Consider the following 27,274-nt stretch of genomic DNA (forward strand, 5'->3'; position numbering starts at 1 on the left):
TGAAGAACAAACAAAGGTACTCACTCATGTCTTAAGGAACTTTTGTAAAGTGGGGAGTAAATAACATCACCATGTTTTATTTGTGAGCCCTCCAGTTTTGAGTTTCAGTAAAGTGTATAATATTTTTACTGTATGTCAGGCATGTGATTTCTGTCTATTAAAATTAATGGATGAAAAATCAAAGGCTGTGTTTGATTTCCTGATATGCATTCCTGCAGGTGAGGTTCTATGTCCAGAATGCCCAACCAGAAAATTTCCCCTGGATGTTTTTGTAAATTTGCTAGTGGGCAACACCACAAAATATCAGCTACAATTACAAATTGAACTGACAGATTACATATGTGATTAATCATATACAGTAATGTGTGATACTACATTTTTGCGGATTATCTGAAACATGATTGGCGATAATTAGGGAAAGTTTAGGACTTTGCAAATTAACTTGAAATGTGGCATCTTTCATATTTAACTCTATGCTATTATTTTTCCAGGTTGTATTTGTGGATGATGTGAACATGCCACAACGAGAAGTCTTTGGTGCTCAGCCACCCGTTGAACTTCTACGTCAGTGGTTAGACCATTGGAACTGGTATGACCTAAAAGACTGCAGCGCAATTAAACTTGTGGACATACAAATTATATGTGCAATGGGACCACCTGGTGAGTTGTCATGGGATATAGGTGCTCCAGAGCTATCGACAAGAAACAAATTGTAAATATTTATGAAGAGTTGGAAAAATGATGACAGTAACAAACAGTCTTAAAAGTATTGATAGAACTAAGGTGGTAGTGATCAACGTTCCTGTTTAGCTGCGCGACCGCACAGGCCGCTTGCCGGTTTCTCAATAGAAAAACCGCACATGCAGGGAAGTTCGAATGGGCTGTGCACCCAAAAACAAAATTAGAGGGAATATTGGTAGTGATATATTTTCCTTCGTTGAAAGCATTACTCATAAACTTGGATTTTCCATTGCTGTTGATTGGGTGGTTGATAGTGGAAAATGAGTAGACCACCAGAACTTTGCCCACTTTGTGCTTTGGCAGAGTTCCTTGCCGGGTGGGGGAGTGGTGGTGGGGGAAGTAGTGGTGTTGGAAGTGCCCATCTCAAATATCTGGGTGCTTCATTAACATACACAATGGGGGGCAGGGTATCATCCTGACATTTGGGTGTGCAGGATCTATCCTGGCATCAATGGTCAGAATTTTCTGGGGTGTGTGCGGGCGCGATCGGCGGTGAGTTGGGTGGGAAATTTGAAATAAGTTGGAGCGGGTCGGGAACCCGCTGTCATCCTGCCCCCACCCGCCTTTCCCTTGGGCGCATTTGTCGGTGCGGCAGCGACCCGACCAGCAGAGGCGGGTGACCTAATTCAAACCATTAGCACCTTGTTGTCAGACCCTTAACACCTTTTTCAGCTTACCTTTCAAATTTCCCTGTCTGCCCACAGAATTCACGTAGCTTGGGAACCATGTCTGTCAGCCTGAGGCGGGAGTTGAGTGGCCATTGCTTCAGCTGATTAGATGGCAGCATGAAATGCACGATAAAAACTCCCACCTCACATCTGATCACTTTCCTCAGGCAGTTGCTGTTGCTGACTGCATTCCCAGCATACATTTCTTTTGACAGGCTGCAAGTGTTTGCAGCAAAGTCTCCATCCAGTCTCACCTCATTGGTACAACCTATCACTCCATTGACAGATTGCTTTTCTCATTTCTACTTGACCTGCCATCTATTCCATCAGCATGGGTGCCATTTTTACTGTCTCACCTTGGTCCTCAGAATTGGACCATGATGAGCCCCAACGCCAGCAGCACCAGGCATACCAGCAGCACCAACAACACCACCAACCTTCTCCCCAATGACCTGATGCTGCACAGAACAGAGGGCATCAGCGCAGGGCTGCACCACGCTGGAGGCGATACCCCCAACACAGGGTATACAGGTGGAGGATGAGCTTCCTCAACATGATGGAGCAGCAGTGCCAAAGAAGGCTCAGGCTATCGCGACAGGTCATCGCAGACATTTGCACATTGCTTGAGCAAGACCTGCAGCCCAGAGGAGTGGGTGGACATGCTTTACCTGTGGCTATCAAAGTCACTCAGGCTCCTTCCAGGGATCTGCAGCAGACATTTGCGGCTTCTTGCCGTCGGCCGCCCACAGATGCATCACACAGGTCACTGATGCCCTCTTTGTCAAGTCAGCCAATTATATCAACTTTGCCACTGATGAAGCCAGTGTTACTGAGCGAGCGCTTGGCTTTGCAACTCTGGCTGGCTTCCCACGGGTGCAGGGCATCATTGACTGCACACATGTGGCCAGCAGGGCACCCCATCATAACACAGGAGTTTTGTCAACCGCAAGGGCTTCCACTCCCTCAATGTGCAGCTGTTCTGCAACCATAGGAAGATCATCCTGCATGTGTGTGCCAAATTCCCTGGCAGCTGCCATGACTCTTTCGTCCTTCGCCAGTCCACCCTCCCTCAGCTCTTCTCTCCTCCAAACAGACTGTTCTAGCTGACTGCTTGGAGACAAGGGCTATCCACTGAAGATGTGGCTCATGACACCCTTGAGGAGACCAAGTACTGAGGCCAAGGAGAGAGATAATGAAAGCCACATTTCCACCAGATGTGTCATAGAGCAGACAATAGGCATGCTCAAAATGCGCTTCAGATGCCTTGACAGATCTGGAGAAGCCCTTCAGTACACACCAGCCATGGTCTCCAGAATCGTATTGGTCTGCTGCGCCCTGCACAACACAGCACAGCAGCGAGGATCAGCGCTGCATGAGGAGCAAGGCACTGAGCGCACAGCCTCTTCAGAGGAGGAGGCGGAGGAGCAGGAGGAGGAGGAGGAGGAGGAGCAGGAGCTGGAGGAACCTGCGGGCCAGATCTCATCAGCACATTGCTGCCCGGGAGGCCAGGGATGGGCTCATCATGGCCAGATTTACTTAACTTTATGCAGTACACCCATATAGCTGCCACATGCTTCGCCAGGTTGGCAACACTCCATAACAACACCATAAAGCATCCCTACAATGACTAAGCCATTCCTTTCACACTGACCACCATTGCTGGAGGTACCGTTATGGCTCACCATTCACTCCAACTCACTAAGCCACTTCCAAAGGTGCACACAAATTTGTCCAAGACCAGAAAGTGGTGAAAATAAAGATTTTTATGGTTGACATTACATTAACGGAAACTTGACATTAACATTGACTAAAGCATCCAAGTGGCTACCCTTGTGAATCTACTTGTGTGTCATCTTTCTCTTACACGTGCTTCCATGAGGTGCTACCCCTGTGGCTTCAGCAGAGGTAGAGGCAGCCTGCTCACTTTCCTGCTGTGACTGCTTTGACACTCTTGGCGGACATCCTTTGGGTTTTGACGCCTGTGATGCCCCGCCAAAGTCTGCTCCTTCTGCGACTGTGCAGGGGCAGACTCGGCCATCGCTGTCCGAGGAGTCATCTAGGGCTCTGACTGAGGCGGTGGCAATGGGGCAGAATTGTGAGCGCTTTGAGAGGAGCCCACACTTCCATGTCCCCTCTCACCATCATCCCTCTCATGGGCCACCTGCACTTCCCTGCTAGCAAGGATCTGGAGAGCACCTTGCTGCACATCAGTGGGGCCATGAGGACCCACATCTACACTGACATCTCTCCTAGAGAGGATGTCTATGAGCCTCTGCCATCTATTCTCCATAGATAACCATCTATTCTCCATAGAGACCATGTGCTCATGTTCATGGCGCATTAGCTCCTCCATGCAGGTGACCATCCTATCCATGGAAGAGCCTACAGTGGCTTTCGCCTGCGACACGATGGTGCTCATGTTGGAAATGGACTCCTTCACTCTCTGAACATTTGCAGACATTGCGGTTGCAAAACCTATCAGAGCTCCCTGCACTACTTCCTGCACCTCCAGGATTGCCCTCTTTCTGGATGGTCCCCGAGGCTCAGCGTCTGCATGCAGCTGAGCAGAGCTGGGAGTGTCCTGCGCCCTCTGGTGAGAACTCTCCACTGCTGTCCCTGTCTCCATCATCTGCTCTTTTGCTTACTTGTGACATGTGACAGACCCGGTGACATCACTATTCTATCTCGTGTGGGACCCACCAAGGCATTTGTCTCTGCGCTGGTGCGGGGTGCGTTTCTGTCTGGTGTCGGTGCGCCCTCAGAGGCTGGAGGCTCCTCTGAGGAGTCATCTTCCTCTTCCTCCTGGACAGTGGTGGTGGCTCTTGATGGACCTGTCGGAGACTAAAGAGATGAGTTAGATATGCCATATGAAGAATAGGTACAGATACCATTATGCACGTGATGACCATTCAGTGGCTGCTGACATCAGCCTCCATATGAGTGACTGATATATGCCATGTAGCTGAATGATATGTAATTCTGTCACCAGGTTGCTGAGATGTCCCCCTCTCGCCGTCTCCCACCTCCAGCGGCTCGGCCACTCCCGATACTTCCAATGCAGCTTCCTCTGCTGTTGTGAGAGTGGCAAATGATGGAGGCCCACCTCCCGTTCTCTCCCTCTCTCTCTTATTGTGGGCTCTCTTTTCCTGCAAGGAGGGAAAGAAGAGAAGGTTGAGTGAGAGTGATGGACTGAGTGCAAGGAATGGATGGGTTACATCTTTAGAGGGATACTATGATGGAGTGGGGTAGCAATGCCAGGTGGCCTCCTTGCATGTTGTTAGTTGGTATGATTGCAATAGGATGAGGGTGAGTGTGAGGGGTGGCTAGTAAGATGGGGATATGATAATGTAGATAGAGAGGGATAGGTGCAAGGTATATTGGTGTGAGTAATAAGGTTGGGAAGGCAGAGTGATGGGGAGGTGATGAGAGGCACAGCAGGATGAAGTTGAGTGTGGCTTTGTACTCGCCTTTCCTGATCTAATGAGATAATTGAAACATTTCCGGCACTGCACCCAAGTCCTCCTGACCACATCCCTGCTGTTGACCTCCTCTGCAATTTGGAGCCAGGCTCTTTTTGTCTCCTCGGGAGGTCTCCTCGGCCCATTCAAAGGGAAGAGTACCTCCCTACATGCTCTCACTCCCTCCACAAGCATATGGAGGGAGTCATCAGAGAACCTGGATGCAGCCCTCTGCCTCTGTGCAGCCATGTCTCCAAGTGTTTGGAGCAATCAAAGCTTCAGTGCAGTGGCTCCACACTCCTAGATGAAGCTTCAAATGCAATGGCTCCTTTAAATATCCTGGCTGAAAACATGTCATCGATGATATCATCAGACCCACACCATTTAATAGGGCTGGGTAATGCGCAGGGTGGGCTTAATAGGCCCCATTAGTGCAAAATTGATTTCTGCAGCGGGATGGAAGCAAGAACAGGGTCGTGACCCACCATGCTGACCGCCCGCACCCGACCCTCCCTAGTAAAGAAAATTCCGGCCAATGGGTTTCCTAGTGGAAATCCCCCTATCTGAGGTCCTGGAAGAAAAGGAACAGTTACAAAGCCATATCAGATGAGCTAAGCTGTAGAAAAGATGTTTTATGTCCACCAACTGGGACCCTCACATCTGCGGGTGCAGTTGGCCAGACCATGCTTTGGCAGACAATTAGTGCAAGCAGGTGATCTTTTTCCCAAAGGAAGCAAGAATAGTAGACACAGTGGGACCATGGAAATATAAAGATGCCTAACTATTCATAATCTTGGATGCTTCCTCATAGGTGTCCAGGGCATGCGCCAAAACTATTCTTTCCACACCAGAAGTATGTTAAAAGATCATTAAAATAGTTAAATAAGAATCCTACGCTTGTTGTGAAATTGGGTTGCTTCAATGACTAACTCACCACGTGAGAAACTCACTCAGCATCTCGTGGCGCTAACAGTTAGCAAGCACCCTTCAGCAGTGCTATGTAAAGTGCTCATCCACTACATACAGGTTTGTCCTTTTAGGCCATTGGTTAACTTTTGGGCATTTTTTGGCATAGTTTCTCCCTTCTACATCTGATTTTTTTACATCTAATATGGTTTTTCTGGTGCTGCACTGCTTTTGGCTGTTTTCAAAACAGTTTTACTGCAGTCATGGGTGGTCTGGTAATGCTGCCGTTGGGGCTGGAGGACGAGGGGGAGCAGGCAAGAAGACAGTAGAGAGCAGGAGCAGCTGCAATGAGGGAGGAGGAGGGCACTGCATAGGAGGCCATATCCATAGGGGGTCTTCAGGGAGCTTTTCTCCTACCTGAACTTCACTGAGGAGCAATGTCTCAGGCGCCTTAGCTATCTCCTGCTCCAGCCACAAGTCGAGCCTTGAACCAGGGCATGCATAGCATTGCCTGTGGCTGTCACGGTAACTGTGGCCCTTAACTTTTAAGCAACAGGCTCCATCCAGACTGCAGCAGGTGGCATCGGCTACACCTTCCAGTTTGCAGTCCACTGTTGTATCAGGGAGGTCACTGAGTATCTCTACACCAGAAGAAACACCTACATCCCAATCGACAGAGTGAAGCAGGATGAGAGAGCACTAGGCTTCACACCTGCAGTGCAGCCTTCCTCAGGGTGCAAGGTGCCATAGGCTGCACCCACATTGCTTTGCATGCTCCCCATCACCATCCTGGCATCTTTCTGAATAGAAAGGGATTCCACTCCCTCATCGCCCAGCTTGTTTGCGACCACAGGCAGTGCATCATGCAGATCTGTGCCCACTTTCCTGGCAGCAGTCATGATGCATTCATCCTGCATGAGTTCTCTGTGCCATCTTTATTCCAAGCAGCCTGTCAGGTTACAGGCTGGCTACTGGGCGGCAAGGGCTATCGCCTTCTGACTTGGAAAATGAGCACAGCTGCAGGGGTGACCTACAACGAGAGCTGAGCTGCCACCAGAAATATCATCAAGCAGACAGTCGGCATGCTCAAACAACACTTCCCCTGCCTGGATCATTCAGAAGGTGCTTTGCAGTATCCAGATATCCTGAGCGGGTATCCAGATATCCTGAGCGGGTATCCAGATTTGTTGTCATCCGCTGCATGCTGCATAACCTTGCCAACATGAGGGACCAGCCCTTACCACCACCTGGGCAGCAAGAAGTGCAGCAGCAGGAGGAAGAGGTGCATGAGGAGGAGGAAGAACAGGTGAAACATCAACGACCAGTGCCCCTAGCTGCTAGAGCTCTGAGAGCAGTTCATCTAAGGATGCGTCACAAGAACCAACTCTCCCATCCCCAATACATCAACTGTCCCACAATCCTTATCAACACCGACCTTACTACCACCATCCGATTGCCTTCAGTCCAGTCTTATGGGTCTTGCCCACACTTCTCTACAAATATAAACACGAAACCAAATCCAGAAGAGGAAAACAAATTTATCCAACAACTCAATTCTATCTGCGTCTAATAGTTAAGAATCACGCAAGTGGAACTCCTTAGTAAAAACAGAAAATGCTGGAAATACTCAGCAGGTCAGGCAGCATCTGTGGAGAGAGAAACAGAGTTAGCGAATACAGTATACTAAATTGCAAGAAGTACAAGTAAATCGCTGTTTCATCTGGAAGGAGTGTTTGGGGGCCTGGACAGTGGGAAGGGAGGAGGTAAAAGGGCTTAGTATACTGTATTCACTGCTCACGATGTGGTCTCCTCTACACTGGGGAGACCAAAAGCAGATTGGATGACCGCTTTGCGGAACACCTCCATTCAGTCCGTAAGGGTGACCCCGAGCTTCCGGTCGCCTGTCGCTTTAATTCTCCGCTCCACTCCCACTCACGATGAAGCAGCTGAAGATGGTTGGGCCTAGTACACTGCCCTGAGGAACTCCTGCAGCAATGTCCCGGGGCTCATCCGCTGCCTGTATAGCCTGTGTTGGGGTTATCGCCTCCGGCATGGAGGAGCCCTGCGCTGATGCCCTCTGTCCCGTGGAGCATCAGGGTGTTGAGGAGAATGTTGGTGGTGTTGTTGTTGGTTCTGCTAGTGTGCCTGGTGCTGCTGGTATTGGGGCTCATCGTGGTCAGATTCTGAGGACCAAGGTGAGACAGTATAAATGGCACCCATGCTGATAGAAGAGATGGCAGGTCAAGTAGAGTTGACAGAAGCAATCTGTCAATGGTGAGAGAGGTTCTTCCAATGAGGTGACACTGGGTGGAAACTTTGCTGGAAAGACTTGCAGGCTGCCTGAGGAAAGTGATCAGCTGTCAGGTGGGAGCTTTTAAACTACATTTGATGCTGTCAAGTAATCAGCTGGAGTAATGGCCTCTTAGCTCCTGCCTCAGGTTGATAGACATGGTTCCTGAGCTGCGTGAAACCCGTGGCTGTGCAGGGAAATTTAAAATGTAGGGGGAAAAGGCTCATAAGTGTCTGTAAACAAGGTTATAATGATTTCAATTAGGTCGCCTGCCTCTGCCGATTGGGTCGCTGCTGCACTGACAAACGCACCCGAGGGAAAGGCACGTGGGGGCGGGATGATGGTGGGTTCCCGACCTGCTCCTACTTTTTTCAAATTTCCCACCTGACCCGCCTCCATTCTCGCCTGCACGGACCCCAGAAAATTCCGGCCTTTGTTTCCATTTCCCACACCAGTAATCCTTCTGACCTTTCAGAGTGGCACTGTCAACCTAATGCCAGTTTGTGCAACAGGAAGTAGTTAGTGTTTGCCCCAAGGTCACTTCACTTGGAACTTTGTACCCAGCATAGAGAGGTCCCAGAAAAATAACGTATGATGCCACACAGTCTCCTTTGTTGTTTTATTACAAGTTGTGCTGTGTTAATAGCAAAATTATTTTGTTCTTAGGTGGTGGTCGAAACCCAGTTACACCTCGATTCATGAGGCACTTTAACACTGTGACTATTAACGAGTTTGATGACAAAAATATGTATACCATTTTCTCTCGGATCCTTGACTGGCAGTTTTGCCTAAGGTATATTATGCTATTTAAAGACTTAAATGTTGGAATGAACTAGCAGGCGTTTCAGTCACTTTTAAATAACTACCCGCCTTATCTATCTCAGTTCTTTAAAAATGTCAGCACAGGAAAGGTTTAGATTGATATGGGAAAATGCTGTTTTAAATAATGTTCTCTTTTTTTTACTCTCTTGCTTTCACTCTTTGGACTGGAATTTTCTCGAAATGACAAACTGCTGTTGCACCTTTAAAAAAAAATGTACCATCCGCTCGTGGCTTCTAGAGAGTGATACATGAGTTTCTTGGGTTTGCTCATTTGCATATCCATCGATGCAGGTATTCATGGAAAACTGGTGTAAAACCAGTGTATTAGCTGAACCAGGGGGAAACATCTGTGCAGCATTTCAATGCACTGTTCAGTTTGCACACTTTAGTAGCACATTGGAGGAAAAGGAGGTTAAACAGGAACAGTGCTTGGCTCTTTAATTTCTCTCTCAAATTGTTTCACTGAATGCTTTACCAATATTTACACTTGAATAGAATTATGAATACTCAAGTGCCAGGACATGGCACCAAGGCAGAGGAGATGAATGCACAACTTCCCTCATTCAGACTTCCAAGCCATCTTGGAGGGTATTGAAAGCAGAACGTAGAGACTCCTGGGTGTGGGTGCCACCAAGTCTCCCATAATTATCACTTGTGTCACCTGGAGGGAGGTGGCACTGGCAATGGCACTGACTGCCAACTCACTCACTCCCAGGACTGCAGAACAGTGCTGCAAGAAATGACACTCTTCAGCAGGGTAGGTAATGTGAAACATTGTACACTTTCCCTTTTTCTTCCTTGCCCACCCTGGGCACCAGCATACTCTTCACCCTCTTAAAACAACACTCCCAATTCTAACCCTACACAATACTTTTTGGTTAAGGGGGGCTCCAACTCGGCATCTTGCACTATGGTTACACAGCTCCCCTCACAACAATTACTGACATGCACAACTCTAAAAATCATTTCTCCACTTTAACAGTTTCATACTCCCACATCTCTTACTTCATCTCTCCCATGCCAATTGGTGCACAGCAGCAGTTTAACTTTAGAAAACTCTGGCTCTCACTTTGATATACTGAAATGAGGCCAGTTGCAACTCAGCGGGCAAGTCGTGGGAGAGTTGCAGAAGCGCTAGGACACTTGGGGCAAACTGTTTATATGTGGAAGTCGGGCGGAATTGGCTTCCGCCAGACCTTCCTCACAAATAAATTTGTCAAAACCATTTCAGCACTGCTGATGTGCTGGAGGTGGCGAGGAAATTCATCCCCTTCATCTCTAAACTTAATCAAGACTTGAGTGAGCTTAGACAGTGCCTTAATCCCTCCTGATAACTTTGAGAATTAGCTTTAAAATCTATATGGAGGTATTTAACTTGCATCTTGAAAACACTCAAGTACCTTTACCAGGGATGGCACAGCAATATGGATTAATGATACACAAGTTTAATTCACAGGTCTTTTGCATTCTAGATCTTAGCTGCATTGGCAGGAAAATAGGCAGTCTTTCTCTGGCCACTCTCACCTAATTTAATAACTTTGCAGATTTGTACTTATTATGAATTATTTTCTGTTTAATTTATTGCACACCTTGCAGATATTTTGCTAAAACCTGTATCCCAAACTTGTTTTAGAGGTGTGGAAACCAGTTAGAAATAGTAAATGTGTACAGCACATAGTCATAGAGTTATACAGCACAGAAAGAGGCCCTTCAGCCCACCGTGTCTGCACTGGCCATCAAGCCCTGTCTATTCTAATCCCATTTTCCAGCACTTGGTTCGTAGCCTTGTATGCTATGGCATTTCAAGTGCTCATCTTGTTAAGTCTGTGTGTTATAGTGAGAATTACTACACAGACCACAAGAGTAAATTCAACAGGTCTTTACTGGTTGGAGGTCGGACTATACTGAATGCAATATTATTACACTGTGCTTATATACCGGTGTGGTCACCACCGGTATTACGTATACAGCAGCCAAAGAAAGTAGTACCTTTCTTAAGGTGGACCAGGCTTAAGTTCTCTTAAGGTGGAACAGGTTACATACACCACAATCCTCCCTTTTTAGCTTAACAGTCATATCCCCAAATAAACATAACATATATACATATATAACTTCAGGTATAACAGTTCAAAGGTTCAGTCTCTCAGGAGGCTTTCTGATTCGGCTTGGATAACGCCTTTCAGTGGTCTCTGATTCTTGTTGTTGAGGTGCCTCCTCTAGTTGGTTGCCAATGTATTGGGTGTCATCATCATCAAATACATTCTCGGCCGAGGTAGATGCTTCAGGTTCATGAATGTCTTCCACAGCTGTCTCTGTCACAACCATGGGTTTGACCCTTGTTCTCGACTCTACCAGTTGATCTGCATGACGCCTTATCACATTATGACCAATATCTACGGTGTACATCAGAGGTCCTTGTCTGGCCCGGATTGTTCCGGACTGCCATTTGTCGTTTCCATAGCCCCTTGCCATCACTGGTTGTCCTACGTCGAAAGTTCGAGTGGTCTTGCTGTTAATATGCCGAAACTGTTTGTTTTCCACTTCCCTCCGCACATTTGGTTTTAACAAGTCCAACTTGGACCGCAACCTCCTGTTATAAAACATCATAGCAGGACTTTGGTTAGTCACGGCATGATCGGCGTTTCTATATGACATCAGGAACTTATCGACCTTGTGTTGCAGCGGAATCTGATCATCATTCATGGCCTTAATAGCCTTTTTGAATGTCTGGACAAATCTTTCAGCCAACCCGTTTGTCGCCGGGTGATATGGGGCAGAGGTATAATGTTTAACTCCATTCTTCTTTAAGAATTGTTGGAATTCTTCCGATACAAACTGTGGTCCGTTGTCCGAACAGATCTGTTCTGGCAATCCGTTCCTTGCGAATATTGTTCTTAACACCGCAATTGTCTTTTCTGAAGTAGTGGTATTCATCTTGATGACTTCTGGCCATTTGGAATGTGCGTCCACCGCGATTAGGAACATGGAGTCCATGAATGGACCAGCAAAATCAATGTGTATGCGTTGCCATGGGGCTGAAGGCCATTCCCATGGGTGTAGCGGTGCTATCGGAGGTGCATTTTGCACTTTTTGACACCCAGCGCAGCTTTTCGTTAACTCCTCAATCTGTTGGTCAATACCCGGCCACCATACGTAAGCCCTAGCAAGACTTTTCATTTTAACTCCCCCCAGATGACCTTCATGTAGTTCTTTTAAAACTCTTTCCCTTAACTTGGGAGGAATAATCACTCTTGTCCCGTACATCAAAGTACCATGGCAGACGGACAGCTGGTCTCGCCTTGCCGAGAATGCCGGTAACAGAGGATCACCCCGTGTTGGCCATCCTTTCACTGTCACCTCGTAGACTCTGGACAGTGTCGGGTCGTTCCTGGTTTCTCTTTCAATACTTGCGTTGGTGACAGGTAAACACTCGATAATGGTTGAATGAAATAACTCAACAGGGTCAACTTCCGTCGTGTCTTCATCTTCAGGTAGTGGCAGGCGCGACAGGCCATCAGCATTGCCATGCTGTTTCGTACCTTTGAATTCTATCTGATATTGATGTGCCCCTAAGAAAAGAGACCATCTCTGGAGACGCTGTGCTGTCATTACCGAAACACCCTTCTTAGGGTTAAAAATGGACACCAACGGTTGATGGTCCGTCAGAAGTGTGAATTTTTGGCCCTGTAGGTAATGATTAAACTTCTTCACTCCCCATTCAAGGCTAAGGGCCTCCCTATCGATCTGCGCATAGTTGCGCTCAGCGGAGGTCAATGATCTGGATGCAAACGCGACTGGCCTTTCCGTGCCATTTGGCAATTTATGTGAGAGTACTGCCCCAATACCATATGGAGAAGCATCACAAGCCAACCGAATAGGCAGTGTCGGGTTGAAGTGAGCCAACACTTCCTCTGAGGTGATCAATTCTTTGCTTTTGCGAAATGCCTTCTTACAGTTTTCGCCCCAGTCCCATGGTACCCCTTTCTGTAAAAGAGCGTTCAACGGATGCAGCACCGTGGATAGATTTGGCAGAAATTTATGGTAGTAGTTACTTAATCCTAGAAACGACCTCAACTGAGAGACATTCTCCGGAGCGGGAGCCTTTACAACTGCCGCTATCTTGTCAGGAGACTTATGAAGCCCCTCCCGGTCAATGACATGACCACAGTACGAGATCCGCTTCTGGAAGAACTCACATTTCTGCCGATTTACTCTAAGTCCATACTCTTTCAGTCTGTTGAGCACCAGTTCCAAGTTAGCGAGATGCTGTTCATCACCATCACCTGTGATCAGAATGTCATCCAGGTAACATTGTGTGCCTGGAATTCCCTGTAATACCTGCTCCATGGCCCTCTGCCAAATTGCTGGAGCCGATGCCACACCAAAAACCAGCCTATTGTACCGGTACAACCCTCGATGCGTGTTGATCGTGAGGTATTGGCGTGACTCTTCTTCAACCTCCATCTGCAAGTACGCCTGCGCCAGGTCTATCTTGGTGAAGTGTTTCCCGCCAGACAGTGAAGCGAAAATATCCTCAATCCGTGGAAGCGGATACTGCACCGTGTGAAGCACCGGATTAACGGTGATCTTGAAATCTCCACAGATGCGAACCTTCCCTGGATCTCCTGGCTTATTGTTCGCAGGACGTTTCATAACGGGAACAATGGGCGTAGCCCACTCACTCCAATCTACTTTAGACAGTACCCCTGAACGTTCTAGTGCTTCTAGCTCCGCTTCAACTGCAGGTCGTATTGCATAGGGTACCGGTCTGGCTTTAAAAAATTTTGGTTGTGCATGTTCATCAATCTTGATGTTTGCCGTAATTCCTCTCAGTGTTCCCAGTCCCGACTGGAACACCTCTTTAGCCTCATCCAATATTCTGGACAATCGTTTAGGTTTGACAGCTGTTTCCCCGGAATCTACCGTTAGTGCTTTCAAGGAGTGCCAGTCCATATTCATTTTCCTAATCCACTCCCATCCTAGTAGTGGTGGACCTCCTTCAGGTAGCACATATAAGTCCATTACTTGGCTTCCTTCGCCCTTGTGGACCACTTCTACCTCTATTTTTCCAATGGGGTACACTCTTTGCCCCGTGTACGTTTTCAATATAATCTCCGTATCCTGTAAGGGAATATGTTGGCATAACCTTCTGTAATCTTTCTTATTCATGACCGTCAATGCCGATCCAGTGTCCAATTCCATTTTTACTTGGACTCCTGCTATCTGAAGTGTGACCCAAATTGTCTGGAGGTCTGTATCCTTACCAACGTTGTGTATTCTTAAGCTATCCAGTTCATTACTGCTAGCGTCTGAATCTGACTTCTGTTCAGTCAAACTGTTCTTTGTCACCTTGTGTACCTTTGCATATTTTCCTTGCGGTGACTTTTTATTGCTGGTCTTCTTTCCTGACCGGCATACTTTAGCTATGTGGCCAAGCCTGCCACACGTTCTGCATTCTTGGTTTTTAAACCAGCACTGGTTCTGATCGTGCGTTGTCTTTCCACAACGATAACATTTGACAGAACTCAAACCCAATTTGTTTGTACCGAGTTCCGGTGGCCGTAGCTGCATTACTGCCGTGCCTCTCGCTGCGGCCTCGTGTGCTGCTGCCATAGTGACCGCCTTCTCGAGAGACAGCTCATTCTCCTCGAGCAGTCGCCTTTGTGTATCCTGTTTAAATAAACCACACACAAATCTATCTCGAAGTGCCTCTGTCAGTCCCGTTCCAAACTGACAATATTTTGCTAGCTTACGTAATTCCATCAAATATTCAGCATTGCTTTCATTTTGCAGCTGTCTTCTATCGTAAAATTTAAATCGTTCCGCTAGCAGCAGCGGCGTGGGGCTAAGATGATTTTTTAGGACAGTAACAATCTGTTCGAACGTCTTATCCGCCGGTTCATCTGGTGATAACAGGTGGTTCAATTGCCTGTATGTCTTCGCACCCATTAAGTTTAGTAATGTTAGTGCTTTATCTGTCTCAGGAATTTTATTTGCCTTACAATAGTTTTGTATGCGTTCTACATACATAGCCCAGTCTTCTATATCACTGTCGAAGGCATTAATGTTCCCATGTTTAGGCATCGTAGCAATTTATCGTATTTTTAATGTTATCTAAGATGGCAGCTTCCCGCTCTTGCCGTCATCCTCCGCCCACAAAATGGCGGTTTTCCCACGCTTGGCGGTCTTCACCCGTCCCCCGACGCTGTCTCCGCTTCACCGCGGCTCTCGCGCCTTCAGTTTCCCCAGACGCTGCGCCTTTAGCCCGAATGCGGCCCTTATCCCCGGTCGCGATCGATGTCCCGCGCTGCGCCTCTCGCTCGAAAGCGGCCCGGCCCTTATCTCTGGTCGCGATCGACCTCACCGCCCTTATTCCTCCGTCTTCCCAGCCCCGTCTGTATAGCCAACGCGGTTGACTTTCTGTCGCGTCGCTGCCCGGCTTACCCACCACGAGGTAGTAGAACAAGCTGACAGTCGCTGATGGAGGCTTCGAGGTCAGGATGTCTTCTGCACTCCGGTTGCTCGATGCCTGCCGCTCGACGTGTCTTCCCGTAGGTGATGAGGGTGGAAACCTCTCTTCGACGTCCTGTCTGTGGACGAAGTCGCCGTGGAAATTACTGCAGCAGGGTAAGAATCGGACTCATCGCCACTGTTAAGTCTGTGTGTTATAGTGAGAATTACTACACAGACCACAAGAGTAAATTCAACAGGTCTTTACTGGTTGGAGGTCGGACTATACTGAATACAATATTATTACACTGTGCTTATATACCGGTGTGGTCACCACCGGTATTACGTATACAGCAGCCAAAGAAAGTAGTACCTTTCTTAAGGTGGACCAGGCTTAAGTTCTCTTAAGGTGGAACAGGTTACATACACCACACATCTAAATGCTTCTTGAATGTTGTGAGGGTTCCTGCCTCTACCGCCCTTTCAGGCAGTGAGTTCCAGATTCCAACCACCCTCTGGGTGAAAAGGTTTTTCCTCAAATCCCCTCTAAACCTCCTTGAAACTATGTCCCCTGGTTATTGACCCCTCTACTAAGGGGAAAAGTTCCTTTCTATCTACCCTATCTATGCCCCTCATAATTTTGTACACCTCAATCAGGCCCCCCCTCAGCCTTCTCTGCTCTAAGGAAAACAACCCCAGCCTAACCAGTCTCTCTTCATAGCTGAAGCGCTCCAGCCCAGGTAACTTCCTGGTGAATATGCTCTGCGCCCTCCCCAATGCAATCACATCCTTCCTATAGTGTGGCGACCAGAACTGCACACAGTATTCCAGCTGTGGCCTAACTAGCGTTTTGTACAGCTCCATCATAACCTCCCTGCTCTTGCCTTCATTAGCCGAGGCATAGAATATAAGTATCCCATATGCCTTTTTAACCATCTTATCTACCTGTCCTGCTGCCTTCAGGGATCTATGTACATGCACACCAAGGTCCCTCTGATCCTCTGTCCTTCCTAGGGTCCTACCATTCATTGTGTATTCCCTTGCCTTCTTAGTCCTCCCATTATGCATCACCTCACACTTTTCAGGGTTAAATTCCATTTGCCACTGTTCTGCCCATCTGACGAACCCATCTATATCGTCCTGTAGCCTAAGGCTTCCCTCCTCGCTAATTACCACTCCACCAATTTTCGTGTCATCTGCGAACTTACTGATCATACCTCCTACATTCATATCTAAATCATTTAAGTACACTACAAACAGCAAGGGACCCAGCACCAATCCCTGTGGTACACCACTGGGCACAGGCTTCCAGTCACAAAAACAACGTTCGACCATCACCCTCTGCCTCCTGCCACTAAGCCAATTTTGAATCCAACGTGCCAAATTGCACTGCATCCCATGGGTCTTACCTTCTTGACCAGTCCCCCATGCGGGACTTTGTCAAAAGCCTTACTGAAGTCCATGTAGACTACATCAACTGCACTACCCTCATCCACACACCTAGTCACCCCCTCGAAAAATTCAATCAAATTGGTTAGACATGATCTCCCCTGACTAAGCCATGCTGACTATCCTTGATTAATCCTTGCCTCTCCAAGTGGAGACTAATTCTGTCCCTCAGAATTTTTTCCAATAATTTCCCTACCACTGATGTTAGGCTCACTGGCCTGTAATTCCCTGGTTTATCCCTACTACCCTTCTTGAATAATGGTGCTACATTAGCTGTCCTCCAGTCCTCTAGCACCTCCCCTATGGCCAGAGAGGTTCTGAAAATTTGTGTCAGAGCCCCTGCAATCTCCTCCCTTGCCTCACACAGCAGCCTGGGATACATCTCGTCTGGGCCTGGGGATTTAAGGCACGACAGCCATCGGCCCATTGTGCCTGTGCCAGCTCTTTGAAAGAGCTATCCAGTTAGTCCCACTCCCCTGTTCTTTCTTCATTGCTCTGAAATGTTTTCCCTTTCAAATATTTACCCAATTCCTGTATCCCAAGCTTGTGTTAGAGGTGTGGAAACCAGCTAGACATTGTAAACATGTATATGCTTATAAAGCATGGAATATTATTGGGTACAAGATAAATAAAGCACTTTTCCCAAGATCCTTATGGAATAGATACTAAGAAACCCAAATGTAAAGGGCACTACCTAAGTTAAAGGACAGATACAGCCCCTCCAAACTTTGTAATATTTTTGTCTGTTCATGATGATCTTTAAATCTGGAAAGGTAAAAGGGGAACTAGAGGTAGTATTATGAAAGTTAGACTTGGGACAAGTAGCATTTTGTCTATCTGTAAAGTAACTTGTGAATCTATTTTTGAACATTGAGTGATTTGAAGAATTGCAAGAGACTTGCAGGGAGAAATTCGTGTTCGCCAGTATAAAGTTGCCAGTGTCACTGGCAACTGGAGTTAACAGTCGCTGAAAATGGCCACAACGCTAATGGAGCAAAATTCATCTGGGGAGATGAAGATTGTTGGCGCAATGCTTACCTGGCGTGCAATACCGTCTACAGGCATCCGACCCGAAATTTGCGTGTAGGTGCGGCGATCGAGCCTTGCACAGCCTCTGAAAGCAATGAAGAGGCCTGAGAATTAAAGAGGCCATGCACACTGAAGCAATACAAATTATAATGAAGTGAAACAATTCAGTTTTCAACTCTTTCTGCCTTAAAAAAATACTTAACATTAAAAAGAAGTCCCAAATGTGAATATTCAGCTCTTAAAGCTGAATTCCCTTCCCAACCTCAAAAAATGGGAAAGATGCCTCAGCACTAACACAAATGGCTCAGCAAGCCAGGGAAAGTGCACCCAGGGTCTCACACGCAGCATTCCAGCTCTGTGCAGGGGGTCAACATTGCAAGACAGGCCCTCTACCCACAGGGGTCAGGAGGTCCTCCAGAAAGAACAATGTGGGAGTACATCACCGAGGCTGTCACTGTTAGCAGTGTTGCACCCACCTCCTGGCTCCAGTGTCCAAAGAAGCTTCATGACCTCAGACCACAGGTCAAGGTCAGTGAATGAATCTTCAAAAGCTGTCTCCTATCAACTGCACCACTAGCCTCACACACTGCTGAAAGCACGACCCCTACCCCCAATCACTCACCTACCAACAATCTGTACCAATCACGAGATGCATCTCCCATTCCTAGCCTCACCTCCTTGGAGGAGACGGTGCTGGCCATTCTTGGCAGGAGCATTGCTGAACCCTTGGCCAGCGGCGGGGCTGAAAGGATACAAGATGCTGGTATCCTCATAAGTTATCCTCCTTCTGCCATGCACCTCATGCTTTCCCGCCCTCCCATCACCACAACTCCACCCTTGTGTCTTCCTCATTTCACACATCCAGGAAATGCAGCCTGCCCAGCCAGTGGGTGACCAAGAAGAGAGAGAGGAGAGTGAAGAAGAAGATTGAATTGACACTCCCAGCTACCAGCTCCTCAAGGTCAACCAGCAAAGGCATTTGCAATGTCCCCCACTGAAAGTCAGCAGCCTTCCACCAGCCATGCTGCAGCCACTGGGTTGGATTGCGGGACATCAGTAGGAAAGTCACTAAGACAGTCACTAAGAAATTGCATACGGGTGATAAGTTAATTTCTTGATGTCACATTGAATGGATAGATGTATATAGGTGGATTGGAAAGTTTGCTTTTTGGTGGCTTTTATTTCAGCATCGTGGCCAAGAGGACATTGTGATGGTCAGTAACAGATGGAAGGTAAGGTGTGGGACTAATGTTGAAAGGAGAATTGGGGTTGTGGTCACTGGGACCGCAGGCGGATAATTGCATCCTGGATATCCCGGCCACAAAGGGGCTGTCTGGGATGCATCCTTCCATCTGATTCCTCCTCTGCGGCTTCCTCCTCTTCTGTGACTTCCTCTTCCCTCTGCAAGTGGATGCTGTAAATGTGAAATGACAGCATAAAATGCTGGAAATACTCAGCTGGTTCAGTAGCATCTTGACCTGGGAACTCTGTTTTTCTCCCCACTCTATTGCAGCAAGCCACCACTTAATTAAAATCAAAAATCTCAGTTTAAAATCTGAAATCCAAACTTGTCTGAACGATGTGTGTGTCCCTTTAAGAGGTGCAGACACCGCCACTGTTAACCTGGCATGCTTAGGATCCAGCGCTGCGCTAGGGTAGAATTTCTCACTTGTGACAGAAAATCAGCGTTGCATGCTGATTTACGTCGCAACGCCACCATTTTGTTGGTGATGGCACTGCCAGTTACCAGCAGCGCAAAGGTAGGGACCAAAATGGCAGCTGCCACGGGGCCCACCAGCAGCTGGCGAAAGAGCGGCGGCTGCCATTTTAGCACCATTTAATGCGCCATGGAGTGGCATTAAGGCCACAAATTTCTTGCCCTTGTTATTTGATATTTGACGGTGATTAATAATGGAAGCAAATCTTGCTATTGAATTATGGTGGAAATGAACATTGTGGCAATCTTATTTAATGACATTTAGGGAAGATTCATAAAATTGTAGCAGATGTTGTGATATTAAGATTAGGAATTGTGATATTTCATGCCTATATGATCATCCACAAGATAATGTTTCATGTGTGTGGTAACATTCAAAATGTTGTAGGAAAAGCTATGTTCTGTAACAGGATCTATAGTAGCAGGATTTCCTGTTTAGACCCTCTTTTACAGCGACCCATAAACATATTGAATGTATAAATTTGAATCATATATTTAGTGAATTGTATTAAGAATTTTTTGCTAAATTGCATTAATCAAGGCAACATTAAATCAGCACAAAGCACTCAACTGTGACCACAGCAAAGCTTGACATTCCCTTGACCCGTAGAAATCAATTGTAGAGAAGCAGGGAAATAATTCACTACTCCATTGATTGCTGATTTTGAGTTTACATGTAAAAAGTTATTTCTTTGTATTTTCCTAAAAAAGCATATCTAAATAGGGCTATAGTATCACTTGTTTAAAATCTATCTATATATATAAATCGGTACATCTGTCTGTCTGTCTGTCTGTCTGTCATTCTGTCATTCTGTCTGTCATTCTGTCTGTCATCGCCTGTGCGTCTGTCGGGCTATGCGCTCGAAAGTTACAGGGCGTTACCTCCAAAGAAAGCTTACGCTTCCGAGACGGTTTTAAGCGTATTTACGTTTCGGCCGGGCTAAAATCGCGCCCGCGGTATCCCAAAAACCTTCAACGTTCCGCTCATTAGCATCTCATTATCCGCTCATTAGCGACAGAGTGACCTCGAGCTTGACCAATTGTACGCCGGGTTGCTGGTGTGTGCCGCCGGGCCAATCGGTGCGTGTGTGGCCGGGCCTTATCATTCTGAACTGAGGTGAGTCGCCGCCATCTTGATTCCAAACTTTTCCTTTCTTTTTCCCGCTTTCTGCGTCTTAAAAAAAAACGTTGCTTTTAAAACACATATTGTTTTTTAAAAAAATGATTTAGAAAGTAATTAACTTATCTAATCTCATTAATTTTCCTACCTTTCCCCGTTTTTCCAGGTAGGCCTAGAAGCCTCAGCGTCTCCTCTGCACCCACGCCCGAGCTAGGCACCTCCCGGCCCCACTCGAAGGCTGGAGGGCCGTGCCTCAGCCCAGCGCCGCTAGGGTGCGCGCGCAGCAGGAGCTGAGACGCGGCGTCTCTCTCTGGCTCGGCCGGGGGGCAGGGCTTGCTGAGCGTCGACGGTTACCCTGGCAACCGGCCCCGCCGGCCGTCTCACACAGCCGCAATCGGCGGTCCTCGCCTCGGTGGGGGGGGGAGGGGGGGGGCGCGACCCTCGGGGGGGGGGCCGCGACCCTCGGGGGGGGGGCCGCGCACGCAGCAGGAGCAGCTGAGATGCGGCGTCTCTCACTCTGGCTCGGCCGGGGGGCGGGGCTTGGTCAGCGTCACGGTTACCCTGGCAAGCGGTCCCTCTGGCCGTCTCGCACAGCCGCAATATTGAAGCCAGCTCGGGAGGCCGGTGCTCGGAAGATCGCGCCTCCGGAGTTCGGTGCTTGGTTGGTGGGGGGGGGGGCGAGCCTCGGGGGTGGGTGGGTGGTGGGCGAGCCTCGGGGGTGGGGGTGGGTGGTGGGCGAGCATCGGGGGTGGGGGTGGGGGTGCGAGTCTCGGGGGGGCCAACCTCTGGAGTTCGGGGGGTGGGGATCAGGGGGCTCGGGAGTTTGGGGGGACGGGGATCAGGGGGCTCGTGGACTCTCCCCCTCCCCTCCCCCCTCCTCTCTCCTCCTCCCACCTCCCCCCCTCCTCCCCTCCCCCCGCCCCTTCTTCCCCCCTTCCTCTCTCGTCCTCCCCCCCTCCCCTCCCCCTCCCTCCCTCCGCCCCCCTCCCCCCCACCCTCCCCTCCCCCCTCCCCTCCCCCCCTCCCCTCCCCCTCCCCCTCCCTTCCCCCTCCCTCTCTCCCCCTCCCCTCCCCCCCTTCCCCCCCTCCATCTCTTCCCCCCAGTCGCTCTCTCTCTTCCCCCCAGTCGCTCTCTCTCTTCCCCCCAGTCGCTCTCTCTCTTCCCCCCAGTCGCTCTCTCTCTTCCCCTCAGTCGCTCTCTCTCTCTCTTCCAACAACAACATGCCCTCGATAAAGCCTCGGCACCGCCGGGCACTTTAGCTAGTATATATATAAATCGGTACATCTGTCTGTCTGTCTGTCTGTCTGTCTGTCATTCTGTCATTCTGTCTGTCTGTCATTCTGTCTGTCATCGCCTGTGCGTCTGTCGGGCTATGCGCTCGAAAGTTACAGGGCGTACCTACGCGCGCGTTACCTCCAAAGAAAGCTTACGCTTCCGAGACGGTTTTAAGCGTATTTACGTTTCGGCCGGGCTAAAATCCCACCCGCGGTATCCCAAAAACCTTCAACGTTCCGCTCATTAGCATCTCATTATCCGCTCATTAGCGACAGAGTGACCTCGAGCTCGACCAATCGTACGCCGGGTTGCTGGCGTGTGCCGCCGGGCCAATCGGTGCGTGTGTGGCCGGGCCTTATCCTTCTGAACCGAGGTGAATCGCCGCCATCTTGATTCCAAACTTTTCCTTTCTTTTTCCCGCTTTCTGCGTCTTAAAAAAAAACGTTGCTTTTAAAACACATATTGTTTTAAAAAAAAATGATTTAGAAAGTAATTAACTTATCTAATCTCATTAATTTTCCAACTTTCCCCGTTTTTCCAGGTAGGCCTAGAAGCCTCGGCATCTCCTCCGCACCCACGCCCGAGCTAGGCACCTCCCGGCCCCACTCGAAGGCTGGAGGGCCGAGCCTCAGCCCAGCGCCGCTAGGGTGCGCGCGCAGCAGGAGCTGAGACACGGCGTCTCTCTCTGGCTCGGCCGGGGGGCGGGGCTTGCTGAGCGTTGACGGTTACCCTGGCAACCGGCCCCGCCGGCCGTCTCGCACAGCCGCAATCGGCGGTCTTCACCTCGGGGGGGGGCCGCGACCCTCGGGGGGGGGGGGGCCGCGACCCTCGGAGGGGGGCCGCGACCCTCGGGGGGGGCCCGCGCGCGCAGCAGGAGCAGCTGAGACGCGGCGTCTCTCTCTCTGGCTCGGCCGGGGGGCGGGGCTTGGTCAGCGTCATGGTTACCCTGGCAACCAGGCCCGCCGGCCGAGCCAGAGAGAGACGCCGCGTCTCAGCTCCTGCTGCGCGCGCAATCGGCGGTCTTCACCTCGGGGCGGGGGGGGCACGACCCTTGGGGGGGGGGCCGCGACCCTCGGGGGGGGGGGGCCGCGACCCTCGGGGTGGGGCCCCCGCCCTCCCTTCCCCCCCCGCCCCCCCCTTCCCCCCCTTTTTTCCCCCCCGCCCCCCCCTTCCCCCCCTCCCTTCCCCCCTTCCCCCTCCTCCCTTCCCCCCCGCCCTCCCTTCCCCCCTGCCCTCCCTTCCCCGCCGCCCTCCCCCTCCCCTCCCCCCCGCCCTCCCTTCCCCCTCCCCCTCCCCTGCCCCCTCCCCTCCCCCTCCCCTCCCCTCCCCTCCCCCTCACCTCCCCTCCCCCTCCCCTCCTCCCCCTCCCCTCCCCCTCCCCTCCCCCCTCCCCTCCCCCCCGCCCTCCCTTCCCCGCCCTCCCCTCCCCCTCCCCTCCCCTCCCCCTCCCCTCCCCTCCCCCTCCCCCCCTCCCCCTCCCCTCCCCTCCCTCTCTTCCCCCCAGTCGCTCTCTCTCTTCCCCCCAGTCGCTCTCTTCTCTCTCTTCCAACAACAACATGCCCTCGAAAAAGCCTCGGCACCGCCGGGCACTTCAGCGAGTCTATATATATAAAAGATCACTTCTGTCTGTCTGTCTGTCTGTTCTGTCTGTCCGTTCTCTATACATTCGAAAGTTATAGAGCGTACCTACATGCGTGTCACATCAAAAGAAAGCTTACGATTACGGACCGGTCATAGGCGTATTTACTTTTCCGTCAGACAAAAATCATGCCCACGGTATCCAAAAAAACGTTCAAAATTCCGCTCATTAAATGGGAAAAGTTCCGCTCATTTGCTCATTAGCATTGAGTGACGTGAAGGTTGACCAATTGTTCGGTTCGAGCGACCTGACAGTTGACCGATGGTTGACCAATCGCTGCATCACGGGGGCGGGTTCATTGCACGTGCGGGCGGGCCATCCTACAGTTGAGTGTTGAGTGACCTGACTGTTGACCAATCAGTGCGTGTGTGGGCGGGCCTTATCATTCTGACCGAGGTGAGTGGCCGCCATCTTGATTCTTCACGATTTTTTTCCCACACTTTCTGTGTGTTAGGGAACTAAGGAAAATAACAATTTATTTGAGTTTTAAATTGTATTTAGGAACAGTAGGAAATGAAGTGATCCCCTGCCCTTCGCCCGGAGGCTCGCCTACTTTGACGGCCATTTCGAGCGGCTGTGCCGGCGCCGGGCGCGGCCTAGCAGCCCGGGATGCCTGGGCCTTGAGTTGCGGGCCGTGCCGGGAGCCGCCGCGCACCAAAACTTCCCCGCGGCGTCAACAGCCCCGCCCCAGAGCCCAACCCAAAGCCACCAGGTCACCGGCCGCGGCGAGCCGTGCCGGGAGCTGCCGCGCACAAAATTTCCCCGCGGCGTCAACAGCCCCGCCCCAGAGCCCGACCCAAAGCCACCAGGTCACCGGCCGCGGCGGGCCGTGCCGGGAGCTGGAACGCACAAAACTTCCCCGCGGCGTCAACAGCCCCGCCCCAGAGCCCGACCCAAAGCCACGAGGTCACCAGCCGCGGCGGGCCGTGCCAGGAGCTGCCGCGCACAAAAACTTCCCCGCGGCGTCAACAACCCCGCCCGAGAGCCTGACCCAAAGCCACTAGGACACCGGCCGCGGCGGGCCGTGCCAGGAGCTGCCGCGCACCAAACCTCCCCGCGGCGTCAACAGCCCCGCCTCAGAGCCTGACCCAAAGCCATCAGGTGAGCGGCCGCGGCGGCCCAGTCTCTCTCTCTCTCTCTCTCTCACACTCCCAATCTCTCTCTCTCACACTCCCAATCTCTCTCTCTCTCTCACACTCCCAATCTCTCTCTCTCACACTCCCAATCTCTCTCTCTCTCTCACACTCCCAATCTCTCTCTCTCTCTCACACTCCCAATCTCTCTCTCTCACACTCCCAATCTCTCTCTCTCTCTCACACTCCCAATCTCTCTCTCTCACACTCCCAATCTCTCTCTCTCTCACACTCCCAATCTCTCTCTCTCTCACACCCAATCTCTCTCTCTCTCATACTCCCAATCTCTCTCTCTCACACTCCCAATCTCTCTCTCTCTCACACTCCCAATCTCTCTCTCTCACTCTCACTCCCAGTCTCTCTCTCTCACACTCCCAATCTCTCTCTCTCTCTCACACTCCCAATCTCTCTCTCTCTCACACTCCCAATCTCTCTCTCTCTCACACCCAATCTCTCTCTCTCTCATACTCCCAATCTCTCTCTCTCACACTCCCAATCTCTCTCTCTCTCACACTCCCAATCTCTCTCTCTCACTCTCACTCCCAGTCTCTCTCTCTCACACTCTCAATCTCTCTCTCTCTCACACACACTCCCAATCTCTCTCTCTCACACGCTCCCAATCTCTCTCTCTCACACTCCCAGTCTCTCTCTCTCACACTCCCAATCTCTCTCTCTCACACTCCCAATCTCTCTCTCTCTCATTCCCAGTCTCTCTCTCTCTGACACTCCCAATCTCTCTCTCTCTCACACACTCCCACTCTCTCTCTCTCTCTCTCTCACACACACACACTCCCACTCTCTCTCTCTCTCTCACAGGCTCTCTCTCTTTCACACTCCCAGTCTCTCTCTCTCTCTCTCTCTCACACTCCCAGTCTCTCTCACTCTCACACACACTCCCAATCTTGCTCTCTCTCTCACACACTCCCAGTCTCTCTCTCTCTCTCTCACACACACTCCCACACTCTCTCTCTCACACACTCCCACTCTCTCTCTCTCTCACACACACTCCCACTCTCTCTCTCTCACACACACCCACTCTCTCTCTCTCTCTCTCTCTCACACACTCTCTCTCTCACACTCACACTCTCTCTCTCTCTCTCTCACACTCCCACTCTCTCTCTCTCTCTCTCACACTCCCTCTCTCTCTCTCTCTCTCTCACACACACTCCCACTCTCTCTCTCTCTCTCCCACACTCCCAGTCTCTCTCTCTCTCACTCCCAGTCTCTCTCTCTCTCTCTCTCTCTCTCTCTCACTCCCACTCCCAGTCGCTCTCTCTCTCTCTCTCTCACACTCCCAGTCTCTCTCTCTCTCTCTCACATTCCCAGTCTCTCTCTCCCTCTCTCTCTCTCACTCCCAGTCTCTCTCTCTCAATTCAATTCAATTCAATTCAAATCAATTCAACTCAATTCAATTCAATTCAATTCAAATCGCTTTATTGGCATGACAAGTTACATCTTATGTTGCCAAAAGCATTGGAAAACATTCATGTTTGTTCACACAAAAATACAGATCTATCCATACAGTGTATAAACAGATATATCCCTGAGTGTATAAATATACTTTCATATAATTTATATATACTCTTTTCTTATATATATAGTGGTTGTCCCTCTGTTTATGGCAAGCTGTAACATAGTGTGCCGCTAATGTTATGCAATTTCTCTCTTCCCCTAGCAGGTATGGAGTTTTTGGTCGTCATTCAAATTTCTGAATTCCGGGCATATTTTTGTGAATTTTGGGTAGAAATTCTCCCTTATGCCCTGATATTTTCTACAAGCTGTGAGGAAGTGCATCTCTGTCTCCACCACTCCCTGACTGCAGTGAGAGCATATCCTGTCCTCTCTTGGTAGCCGGGTCTGTCTGTGTCTACCTTTTTCGATCGCCAGGTTATGTTCACTAAGTCTGTACATTGTCAAAGTTTTTCTCAGTTTGCTATCCTTTACCATGGTCAGGTAATCAGCCATGTTGTATTGTCTGTTTAGGGCCAAGTAGCAATTGAGTTTGCTTTGGGTTTTTGTTGTTTCTGCCCAATATGACAGATATTTTTCCTTTTGCTTCGCGACGATTGTGTTAGGTTCGAATTCTTTGTGTTACGCTGTCACTGTCCTGGGGCTGGTTATTGTTGGTAGTGTTAGTAGTTACTTCACTGAGTCCCAGGACTAGTTGACTGAGGGTATTCTTCTTTATGGTCCTCTCTTGGCATTTCAGGGCTTCGTAATGATAGCATTGGGGGTTGCTCATTTCTAGGTGTTTCAAAATTTGGTGGCTCTTTTTTGGATAGTGATTATTTAATGGATATTGGCCTAGTTCTGCCCTGCATGCATTGTTTACGGTTTTCCTTTGAGTCCGGAGGATACTTTTACAGAATTCTGCATGTAGGATCTCAATTGGGTGTTTGACCCATTTCGCAAATTCTTGTTGTGTTAGCGGTCCCCACACCTCACTGCCATAGAGTGCAATTGGTTCAATTACTGATTTGAAAATTTTGAACCAAATGCTAATTGGGATTTCTATTTGGATTGATTTTTTAATGGCATAGAAAGCCCTTCTTGCTTTCTCTTTCAGTTCATTCACA

General features: G+C 49.5%; 1 protein-coding gene across 2 annotated transcripts in view; it reads left to right on the plus strand.

Annotated features, from left to right (window-relative positions):
* dnah7 (dynein, axonemal, heavy chain 7) overlaps positions 1–27,274 on the plus strand; it is an 816,199-nt gene that overhangs the window by 359,338 nt on the left and 429,587 nt on the right. For both annotated transcript variants that reach the window (XM_085985836.1, XM_085985837.1), the window contains exons 37-38: positions 492–660; positions 8,730–8,856. In XM_085985836.1, the coding sequence (XP_085841962.1) occupies positions 492–660; positions 8,730–8,856 (296 nt within the window). The remainder of the gene's footprint in view (positions 1–491; positions 661–8,729; positions 8,857–27,274) is intronic.

This window comes from Somniosus microcephalus, chromosome 4 (assembly GCF_052327205.1).
Source record: "Somniosus microcephalus isolate GS21.2 chromosome 4, FLI_Smic_1.0, whole genome shotgun sequence".
NCBI lineage: Eukaryota > Metazoa > Chordata > Chondrichthyes > Squaliformes > Somniosidae > Somniosus > Somniosus microcephalus.